General features: G+C 40.7%; 1 protein-coding gene across 1 annotated transcript in view; it reads right to left on the reverse strand.

Annotated features, from left to right (window-relative positions):
• The window catches only part of LOC117412344 (ephrin-B1-like), a 66,299-nt gene that overhangs the window by 23,549 nt on the left and 30,599 nt on the right, over positions 1 to 12,151 (reverse strand). Inside the window, exon 2 of the mRNA XM_034020652.3 lies at positions 8,782 to 9,059. Coding sequence (XP_033876543.1) covers positions 8,782 to 9,059 — 278 coding nt within the window. The remainder of the gene's footprint in view (positions 1 to 8,781; positions 9,060 to 12,151) is intronic.

Below are 12,151 nucleotides of genomic sequence, written 5' to 3' on the forward strand. Positions count from 1 at the left end.
ACTGCATCAACAAAAAAAAAGACCCCTAATCCAAAATGAAGAAGATCTACCAATTTGCTGCATTCCCATCAAAAATGCTAGAGTTTAAATCAGGGCCAGCTCTGAGAACAGTGACAGGCCAAGGCTTAGTGCCGTGGAGTATTAAGCTGCCACCGTCACGCCTGCACTCTCGATGCATGAAGAGCATCCTTGGGGAGATGCCTTCAAACTTGTTTACATGCTCGAGGTACAGAAGAGGCTGACTGATACTCTTAGGGGAGCCCTGTCGTGACACAGCACAAAACAAAAACTCAAGGGTGCCATATGGGAAAGCCCCAGAAGATTACAGAACAGAGTTACAAACTGAGGCTTCAGTCATCGTAAGTCTTCATAATAAAAAACAAGTCAACAAACTGTAAAAAAGTGAGAGTCGTATTCGTTTTCGTTGGCATCACAAAGGGTTAAATCTTTAGAAGTAAAATAAGTGAAACCTAGTTATCAAGGAAAGCCGTCTCAGAAGCAGGGCAATTCGACTGTTGCATGAAAGCTGAACGGATTAACAGACCTGGCCTGGCTGCCGCTGTCACATTTTACATAGCTTACACACATGCAGTGGGGTGAGCTCTGCATTATTCTCTTATCTTCTGAAGGAAACGTCCATGCTTTAATAAATGGAGACAGCAGGTTTTGCAGGATTTCTGCCCTTCATTCAATTCCACCGTGCCCCTGCTGTGCTCCCTGCGATCTGAATGGATGAACGTTGATGGTTTTTCTCCCCGCTGGAGGGAAGGGGACAGGAGAGGGATGCAAAGTCTGAACTTCTCCTTATCCTGTCTTTTATCTCCCTTAAGAGCTGCATTACAAGCGTGAAATGTCAAAACATTTTTGCTGACTAGGCCCTTGCTAAGACCCCTGAGCTATGAAAGAGGTCAGTGTTAGATACAGATAAAAGAATCTGAGGCAGGGCAAACAAATGCAGGGCAAAACTTTTTTTTTTTTTTTTCTTGCAAATACCTCTGGCACAAATGCTTCATGAAATTGATGTTTACAATTAAAAGTAAAAATCAAAAGTGTATGCTCGTCAGTCTCAATACGCCCAAATTAAAACTGTTGTTTCATAAACATACAGTAAAAATGCTTCTTAGTACACCCAAAACAGAGCCGTTACAGAATAAAGTATACTGCATTGGGAGAGAAGAATGAAAGAGGAAATACTTCGAACTTTTGGCTACAAGTGGATCTTGAAGCCCCCAGATTTCCCAATTGTTACACTTCACTTCATAAACATCCATCCCTCATCAAGCTGCCTCCTGTAACCAGCTGAATCACTACTAACGGGAATATAGACTGACCTCAGAGTGTTGCTGGTGTACTATGAAGTACTACAGTACATATTTATAAGCACAGATTTACCAATATTTCACTGTGTCTGGGTTTGCAGACACTATAACAGCAAAGGACGGAACCATAACTTGAGGCGCAACCACAGTCTGCCATCTGCTACGAACACTAATAAAACTGGCTTTGAAATGTGCTGAAATGTGTGTGGGACTTCTGGTAAATGAGTTTACAAATGCACCAACCTGTTTCACAGAAATGCAACTAGAATCAAAGTCTACTGTCCTGGTCTTCATTATAAACCAACAAACCTTGTAACCCTTTGACTCTTTCAGCAGTCTTTCCTGACACTGTTTGTCCCTAATGTTTTTTTTTTTTTTTCCAGTGGAAGACCACAATAAATCTTTTGCTTCTGAACAAGTGACACTGAATGCAATTAAATGGTTGATGTATATATTCAATTACATTGTTAAAATGTAGGAATTTCTCTGCGTCGAGGAATATGTGTCTAGACTTCCCAGTACTGTATCTTGTCTTAAGAACTATATTCACATTTGTATGCACGTTTTTCAGCAGAACCCACCAATTAGCATGTGTCATCACATTCCCACCCCACCCCTGTCTGTTTGTTTAATTGTGTTAAGCACGCAGGAGGAATATTAATCCAGCTTCTGACTGTTTTACAGAATCACAAAAATAAAACTTGTGCGGTTGTAAAGACATGTGCAGAAACACACAGAAGCACAGGCACACGCAGAATTCTTGCACTGTCACCATGCATACTTCGCTGCACATTGTAACAATCTTATACAAGCTGTGGCAGCTACTGCACTTTGTTTTTCTGGCTTAGCAACTATATTGGAAGTCTTATTTTATTATGTGTTCAAATCTATATAATCTGCCATAAAAACAGTATGGGTAGGTTTTTTTTTTTATCAAACTGGGATGAGATGATACCAAGCTTTTCTTTTTTTTTCTTCGCTGTCATTTAGGGGAGCAATGCGGGCAACACTATCTAACATGCCAAGCCTCAAGATACACTCCCAATGAAATCATGTATTCATTTCAATGGATTTTAAACCCTTGCATCTGGGCGCTCTGTTGGATGAATCACTGCCACATCATTATTCTTATGAGAAAGCTGTCTCCAAGTGTCTCCATGTGGCTGAAATCAATTACTTTCAGTACATTCTATACTTTATGTAGGGGTGCATTTGCATCTCTTTATAGTAGAAGTGCCTATCCGATACTTAGTATGACACACTATAGTCCTCTTCCCTTTCTTCTATTGTATTTATTTTTTGCTACAAAAGCTGTACTGTCCCTTTAACTTGGCCGCTGTTTTTAATTTACTGTAAACATGCATATTCCCATAAATACGACACAGCATTTTTTTGCCACAACATCCTCTTCTGAGAAAATCTGGCAACTACAAACTGCTTTAACAGTGATTCCATTCACGGAACTGTCAGTTTGGGATTACCAATTACAAGACAGACAAGACGAACACTGTAATCTTCTGGGCTCATTGGAAACACCAGTGCTGAATCAATTTCTCATTTCTGATCAGTAATCAATTCTTAAACGGGCAGAACAACAATATGCCTTTACCCATGGGACACACTTCGGTATGTTGCAGTGATTATACACAACCGCTACTGCTGAACTACACTTTATCATTACAGAATATTTGCAATTGGAGGACCATCCCAGGTAACAGCAGCACCCCCTTCCTATTCTCACAAATCACTGGGAGAACATGGATCAATTTACCATTTCAAGCAGCTACAGTTGGGTCATCTGCACCATCCATTCATTTCACAGGGAACTAGAGCAACATAAGATTTTGTGCTTGCCAGACACAATGGTAAACATAATTGCTAGCTAGCTGCATGCAACTTTTTGGAAAATATGAGTTTTTTGGTTTAAGTGTTTTTTTTTTTTTTAAGGATAAAAGAAATGAAAGTAAGTGATATGTGTTCATGGAGATTGCTGTTAATGGTCTAGTTGAAAGTACATGGACCATTAAAAACTCAAACTGATGCCACGGAATCTGATTCCACAGTCAACAGAAGAATATCTAGACTCGTATTTATTTGCAGAACCACAATTGTTTCCATCTTTGGCTCATGATTCATGAAGCCTCATTTTTAATTTATTGATTTATTGATTTTTATTTTGGCAAGCGTTCTCGCTCGCTGTAGTCGGGAGTTGCTGTCTAAAAAGTTAAATGTCCCCATAAAGCATTAAACAATCCCAGCTGACATCTCTGGTATCTCTTGCTGCTAGCCAGAGGGGGCGGAGGACCCAGTGTGCTCTCCAACTTGACGACCGAAGATGAAAAAATAACCCGACAGTTTTCATTCCTCCTTCGCGGTGGCAGTGTATGAGAAAGGTCCAAATGTTGTGGCTTGAGCTGCTGTGCTTCAAAGCCTGTGTTACATGGTCTAGATTGAAATCAGATGTTTTTGTTTTAATTTGACTGGCTCTTCAACTCCCACGTGCCACATAAGCCGCTGTGGAGGGGATGGAGGGAGGCCCGGCCCTGCACTCCCTCTCTCCAGACGGAGCAGTCCAATAACTGCACTTCCTACACACCTGAGATGGCCGTCACAGGACATTATTTGATTATCATTAATGAAACAAAAACCCTCCCATGATCAAGTACTATTTTTTTTTTCATAATTTTCCACTACATGCCTTTCCACTACATACCGTACAGTAGAATCCTGACATGCTATATGGGGGGGGAGTGGGGGGGCTTCAGTTGTCGATGATGAATGACATAATTCTATGGCTGCATTATGCCTAAGATTAGAGTCAGCTGTTTGAAGATCTCCACACTACACAGTATCTCCACTTAGGTTTGCATTCCTGAGACTGCCTTGTATGCCGGCCAATTAAAGTGATGTGGCATTCATGGACGTGACAGAACCAGACATCTCACTCGACCCAAAAAACAATGATCGACTTCAACCAGGGTGTGCAATGTGTTGTTTGAATACGTTCCACAGACCCATGTTTGTGGATAACATATTGCATGGCTTTTTAGACTTCCTACTGCTATTAATTATTTATGATCTTAAAAGGGCTGCTAAGCTGTTAACCAGAATCTGAAGCAACTGATTGAGGTAAAAGTTTGGGTTTAAAGGAATTTAAAGGGAGGAGGCACTTTAAGGTACAGAACAGTTTTGAAAGGAGGGTGTCTTCAAAGTTTTAAAGTAACAAAACCTTAAAAAAATCAAATGGAAACTACTTAGGGCTTTGACCTGTGTGCTCATTACAAGCTTAGCCAGTGATACAAAGCATCTGCAAATGTGTCCTGTTATAGAGGGGTGGGGGGTGGAGCGGAGTGCCAACAAAAGCATGAGGAGTGCTTGGTGTCGCCGCGGTCCAGTGGCCCAGCCTCAGCATCTGGCTTGCCGACATTGTTCAGGGCTTTCGGCTGTCCTCTCCGGGTCACAGTTGCACCTCCGATGTTATGCTGGATGGCGCTCAACCAGTGAAACATTAGAGTCCATTGTAATTCAAATGCAGTGAGGTAGGAAAGAATAGCGTGTGTGGTCCTAAGGAACTATTACACTGCTTCTTAGCTACTCTTTTTAGTTATTAACTGCACAGGCAATATGTTGCTGGAATGATTTAGCAAACAAACTCCCTGAATGAGAGTCTGTTATAATAATGCACGTGGGTCCCTGTGTACGTATTTCTTATAAAAGACTGAACAAGCAGCAGTAAAATGATGTTTTCTTTCAGCACAGCAGCTATTTAAAATAGTGCTTGTACGTGGAATACTTAATGCTAAGTGATGTCACATGTGTGGTGAGCTCAGAGAAATATACATTAGGAGTAAGTAATATTTGTGCTGAACAATGCACAATCTGATAAGCATTTTGTTGTAATGGACCTCTATTCCCTGGACTGGATTAAGATTGAATTAACCTTTACTGATATACTGTTATGCGACATTGAATGTATACAGTAGGAGGAACAAAGCCAGTTGGTTAGATTAACAATTTAGATTAATTCTTTGGCATTGCATGCATCTTTTAAAAATATGTTTTTATTATTTTTCAGTAATTACTGGAGGCAAGCTTTTAAAAAAATATTTGCAAAGCAGCCAAGAAAAAACAGCACATTTTACTATGCAAATCCCTGTAATTTGATCTTGGCTGTCGGTCAGTGTAATCTTCTTACACCTACACTAACAAGACACTATAACTATAAAACAATCTTTACGCTGCTGTTGGTACATTTTAATCTTCAGTGCTAGCTTGCACAATGCATGCACATTTAAAATGAAAACTTTTTTTGTTGCTTCTGTTCCATTACAGAGCGTTGGCGGGCTATCAATTCAAGGTCTATTGATGTATCAAGCTTATTAGTTTTTGAGCTGTGAGCCCTTTATTTTATTTTGTCTTTGTTATGCTGACAGGCAAGCAGTCTTCAGATCATAATTAGGTTGCTGGAACCGAAAGATAGATGGGTAGATGTTTTGGTGAGATGGATTACTAAGATTAGAATATAATAATAATAGCAACATCTAATTAGTCCTTCATTCATCAGCTTTAACAGCAATCTCTTGTGAGTGTGATTCTGACAGCATGTTCAATGATGAATCTCTGACCTGGAAATCGTGCAACTTCCGTATCCCACTCCCAAACCTTAGCAGTAAACTTCCGTACCCCACTCCCAAACCTCAGCAGTAAACTTCCGTACCCCACTCCCAAACCTCAGCAGTAAACTCCCATATCCCACTCCCAAACCTCAACAGTAAAATTCTGTACCCCACTCCCAAACCTCAACAGTAAAATTCTGTACCCCACTCCCAAACTTCAGCAGTAAACTCCCATACCCCACTCCCAAACCTCAGCAGTAAACTCCCATATCCCACTCCCAAACCTCAGCAGTAAACTCCCAGAGCAATACAGTTGCCTCAGAATGAAAAAAATCAATTGGATTCCGCCACCATGACTGGCAGCTGTCACCAGGCACCATCATTATCCCTGGCAGCCTTACAGGAAATCAACAGGGAAAAATCCAAAAGCAGATACGTGACTCACAGAGTAAGTAAAAAAGTCTGTGTCGGACAAGCCAACGCGTTAAACTAACTAACAAACAAAACAGCCACTACTTTAAAATATAGGGCAGCAGAACCAGTACAAAGTGATGCATTCCAACAAGACAAGCTTCCTGAACATGAAATGCAGGTTCTGGTTTGTATTTGCTTACGCGTGGTGGTCTCTCACTAAACAGTGCAGCGGCTAGTATTTCGACTGGACGGTCATCAGTTCAATCTCCAGTCGAGGTTCACTGATCCTTGGAGCCAGTCTGAGATGAGCACACAGTGGGGGAGGGAGGGGGCAGGTATTTTCGGTGCAGGTATATGCTTTTTTTAATGGAGTACCGCAACAGTTTGCCATAGAATTCTGTGGAGCAACTTTGTAGAGCGGCACAATATCAGACTGCAGTCTCTTTTAAGTGTTATATTTTCCCATTTGTAATGCTAGGAGCAGCGCCGACAGTTAATGCACTCCTCAGTGGGACGCCTATCATTTTTGATCACATTTTGTAGACCTACTTGCGGTTGCATTCAGAGTGCTGCTGGTGGGAGTTTGAAGAAACATATAACATGTGGCACCTACTCTGCATCCAGATAATAAAGTCAGATCCAAAGAGCAGCCTCGGGGCAACTCGTTTCATTTGAACTTGATCAAAACAGTGCCTTAAGACAAGGAAACAATACTCTGTGCAAACATTACAGCCTAAACCTGACCCCCTAACTTCAGCTTTCAACAATATCAAGTGACGGCACATTTGTCATCATATTTTTACAATGCCCAAAATGAAACAATGCATGCCGATTTATGCAAACCCAAATGCTTAAAATCCAAATTGGCATGAAAAAAGTGACCAACTTATTAATAATTTAGACTGTACAAAACACTGACATTTGAAGAAAATAAAAAAAAAACACCCCTACCGAACAGCCCCAGAAAACGATAGACAAAAGCAGCTTCATTTCTTTGCATGACAGCCATACTACAGCAGATGCAAAGCAGTGGAGCTCTCACACTTACGTCCTCAAAGAATGTAGTGCCCTGAAAAGCCCTTTTAAAACCAGATAGGTCTTTAGGTCTGCTGTGACAAAGCAGTGGGCTAATGTTCTAAATGAATGATCCTGGCTTTGATTTCCAGAATACCTGAATTAGCAGAGTGATTTGCAACTCAAATTGAGGCACACAGCTAATCAGTCTCGAGGGACCTGAGACTCTCGTTCGTTCTCATTAAGTTGGTGGCACAGCATTAGCGGACCTTTTCCCCTTAAAATTCAATGGGCATATCATACCTTCTGCGATTCATTTGCACATGCTGTAATTAAGGGACCTTTGTTGTGGCAAGGACTGGGCAGATCGCTTATGAAAGCAGCATTCAGAGAATAAGCGCTTGCTGCTCTGGACAACTGCTAGAGAAGCGTCTGCATTTTGGACGGTTCAAGTAGTGCGGAAAACAATCCCATCAATAGAGATAAATATTTCAGTATCCCATAAGAGACAGGCTGAGGCTGCACTCCAAACAGTGTAACAAAAAAGCTCTGGAGACACGCAAATCATATTACACTGTACTGATCACGATGACACACTTCAGATCTAAAGCTGGTGGACATGGTTAAAAGGGTAGACATTACCTCTGGCCCCCAGCTTTATATTCTTGAAAACAACTGGCTGTATGCAGGTGACACAGCCAATGGAGGGGACTCGGTGATGTGCAACATAACAAATGAAGCCTGCTTGACTTGTGCTGACTTCTCTGCTGGTACTGTATGGTATTATTGCAGCTGACCGACCCTGACAGAAACGATTTCTCTAAGAAGAAAGAAGCAGCAGTCTTTAAAGCAATGACTCCCTTTATGGGAGCGGGGCAGGGGGGTTACGGTTAGGAGCAGTACGCATTCAGGACTTCTGCACTGAGGGACACACGCTGCAAGCTATACACACCTGCTCTCTTTTAAAGCAAGGTGCCCAAAGCATAATGCATTCTGCACAACAGATTCCATTAATTCAACATTTCATCCATGAAATAATGAAGCGTGGCAGCCATTGTATCCACTGCCGTTTCAATGCCCAAACCTCTAGCTCACATTCAAACTGTCCTAATTTATAATTATCAGCTGACACATTTTAGAGAGAATATACTTGAACTTATCCTTATATTTAAATTTATCCTATGTGTGTTTTCCTCTAGATATCCAATAGGGGATGCTCTGCACACCACAGCCTTTAGGGGAAATATAATATTGCAACTGTATTACATTAAAATGAAATGTATTTCAGTTTTATTATGAAATTCTTAGAAAGCTTTAGCAGAAATTGGAGCAGGTGTTGTCATTAGTTTAGCAGCAGGTGAACCAGCCTCGGGCAGCAACACTAGCCTCCAGCGTGAATAAAGAAACAAACAACTTACACGTGATGTAATAGTTTATATTCCTCTGGAACTCCAGGCCCATGTAGTTGGGGCTGAACTCCTGGAACTTGATGGTGAATTTGATGTCTTGCTCGGGTTTGTTGCACGTAACCAGCACATTGGGGTCCATGACTGTGCTGCAGGACTCTGCCTGCTCCTTCTTCACCAGGTACAGCTTGTAAAACTCATACGGCCGCCCCGCATCAGCCTTCGGGCAGATAATGTCTAGCTTGTCCCCAATCTCAGGGTAAATGACCAGGCCCTTTCCAGGCTGGAACCTGCAAGATACAAAGAGGGGTGAAGGTTTAGTCTGACGTTTGCTACAGGAACAGAAACAGTATTTTATATAAAAATAAAATAACAAATACAAAATGTCCTTCTGTCTATTGGACTAGTCACACGCAACCTGCTGTTTCTTACCCATCATTCCTGTACACTACCAGACGTCTTCTCTTACCCTGAAAACCAGTCTATCACTCATGATGCTGTACTGTATCTAGGGTTATGCGTAAAACACAAAGGCTGTTCATCATTTTGATCCTCATATATTCAAGTGTGAACAGAGAATATCTAAAAAATGTGTTGTGTTTAGTTACTAGGCCTCCCGCTGCCTAGGAAATTGCACATTTCAGAAGACTGCCTGATACCAGCAAGGCGCTATTACGATTCCCTCCACATAACTTGCTGAGTGTGCATAATTTACTAGACCCTTAATTGCTTCAAATTTAACTTAAATGCATGTCCTTCTCTTCAGAGTATCTGGTTCCAAGATGTAACGCGATACACGCCTGCCAGCATAAACCGACACAGGATACTGGTGTTTTGGTAGTCAAACTTTGATTGATGAACGAAATTAAGAAAGACAGTTTACCCAACGACTTAAACTAGGGATTAATTTGCGGTTTATGAAGCATGGGGCCCTTGAAGTTCACTTCAAGAGAAAGAATCTTCAATTATGAAATGAACATAGCAATGGGCAAAGGCATTAGGGCAGCAATAAAACATCTAGACTCTTTAGCTCGTTGCAAATGTACCTCATTTTTCTTACTGGTGACATTTGCAAACAAATGTGCCAATTAAGGTACTTTTTTGGTAAATTAAACTAAATGAATATTATTTTTCCAACTCGAGTTTACAGCAGACTCTTTTCTTTTAAAAATGTTTTGCTTCTGGAATTTCCAGGTCACGAGAGCTCAGGCTCCTTGGCTAAACAGTTATGTTACCGGCATGACTGATTTTTTTTTTTTATCACATTGATGACCATTCATTATACAGCATGAATAACATTTTAGTTTGACATGAAAAACAAAAAGTGTTGTTACATCTCACTATTAGATGAAGAAAATAATACCCGGCCAGATGTTATTGGGAAATCAGATCTTTTTCATGCAAACCCTGCTTTCCTCCTGATTACCCTTAATTGCTGTGTTTTCAGGAGATACCGATAATGAAAAGATTGCCCTACAAATCAGATGGAAACCCATGCTTCACCTTTTTGGTGCATTTCTCTCAAATTCACGATAGCATGCTCTAGTGCATTTTATTTAATGATTTAAAATAGCTGTTTACCATTTGTACTTTATAATAAGTCTAGTTTTTGTAGGATAATACTTTGGCATTGTTTGAGTTCAGGTGATTCAAGTTGTCTCTGTATAATAACGATGTTTAAACAATCATCTGGGAAACAGGAGCATCTTTAATAATGGTGTGTTAGCAAGCTTGTGTGACCTGTGCCTCTAGGGATGTGGCTATTCTATACAAGACCCCGAAACACCTTCCATTTAAAGGGCTTCTAAAATGCCATTAATCACATCTGACGCCCGGTTACTGCTGCCAGGTCCGTCAAAGCAAGGCTTCATTTAAACGAAATCCTTCAATGTAAAAAAAACAGACTGCAATAATACATTTAAAAGGAGGATTTCAAATCTGTTTCCTATTTTCAGAAGTGTCAGACATAAGATTTACGAGGCCCCAGTGACGTATTTATTTGACGCTCCATCCTTGTGTTGATCTGTCTGCTACAGAATCAAGGAAACCACCTGACTGTAACTTTCCTCAGTGTTTGTGATTCTCACGATCCTGTCCAGTGAGTTTAACATTACCAGTTGACACCACGGGACCTCATCATCCACTTTCCTAGATAATCTAAACTCAAAACTAATACTGTTGTAACATCATCAGCAGCAAAGTCTTTGCCAAGATCGCTAGCGCGTGTATCACTAATGAAAATAACTTTCTCTTCGCCCTGATTCACACACCTATTGCTGACAGGCACCAGTCTCCCACATCTAAAACAAAACGGGGCCGCCACTGGATAGCAATAAATACCTTATAATGCTTTCAGTATTGCCAAATGGATTTTTACAATCTGGCTCCCACTGACTTCGGGGGCGTACCGGTCTCAGAAAAAAAGCCACATCAGTGAGTGCCTGCAAGAACTCCTGTGCTGCAGACTGGCCCGCTAAATCTTTGGAGCCGCACTCCAAGCTAAAGAAATTGATCCAGCGTTTGCCCTTATCCGTGATTACATCTTTGTAGGCTTGAGACCAAAGTTTTTCATTTGATCTCCTGCTAAGCGGTCTAACTTCACTAGAAACCTTGATGTTTAAAAAACATCTTTCACTTAAAAGGTTAGCAATGAAAACCTGCTGCGATCCCCGATTGTATATTTTATCCTGCACAGCGGAAACCAAACGAGTGTAAAGATGGATAAATAAAAATGGGATCTGAACAGCAAGGTATACAATAAACATGCATGCATTCAAAATAAATGGTGCTCCATGCTGTATTCTGTACTGTGTATCATTTTAGTTCATTCTTTAATGCAATCTGCTCAGTCCAATGAGAAAAATCTTGGTCAAAAGACTTCTTCATAATCCCTCTTCCCACAAGACCTGCCACTGCTGCACATTCAATTGGATCTCCCTAAAGCAGAGTTTTCCTGCAAAACAACACCAACAACCAAAACTCAGAACTCAAATTGCTGTCATCTGCATTTCTGACTATCAAGTCAGAATTTTATTCTGGAAGGTGGCTTCGCTACAAAAAATAACACCTGTATATATATATATATATATATATATATATATATATATATATATATATATATACCTGGACTATTTCAAACTGTCGACATTCAAAGACAGCAGTTTAAAAAAAGGGGATTATTGTAAATACTATGCCATTTAACTAGACTGAGGTTATTATAAGCCATATTAAAGCATCCTGACGTAGACAAGCGAATCATTTCTGATCCTAACATTTCCGAACTGTGCAGACTGGTGTGTCTGGCTGACATGCACCTTTAAACAGCTTAACGAACGCTCCATCAGAGATGCTAAGAGGGCTTAACCAGTTCACCCAGTGTAAA

This window comes from Acipenser ruthenus, chromosome 16 (genome assembly GCF_902713425.1).
Source record: "Acipenser ruthenus chromosome 16, fAciRut3.2 maternal haplotype, whole genome shotgun sequence".
NCBI classification, from domain to species: domain Eukaryota; kingdom Metazoa; phylum Chordata; class Actinopteri; order Acipenseriformes; family Acipenseridae; genus Acipenser; species Acipenser ruthenus.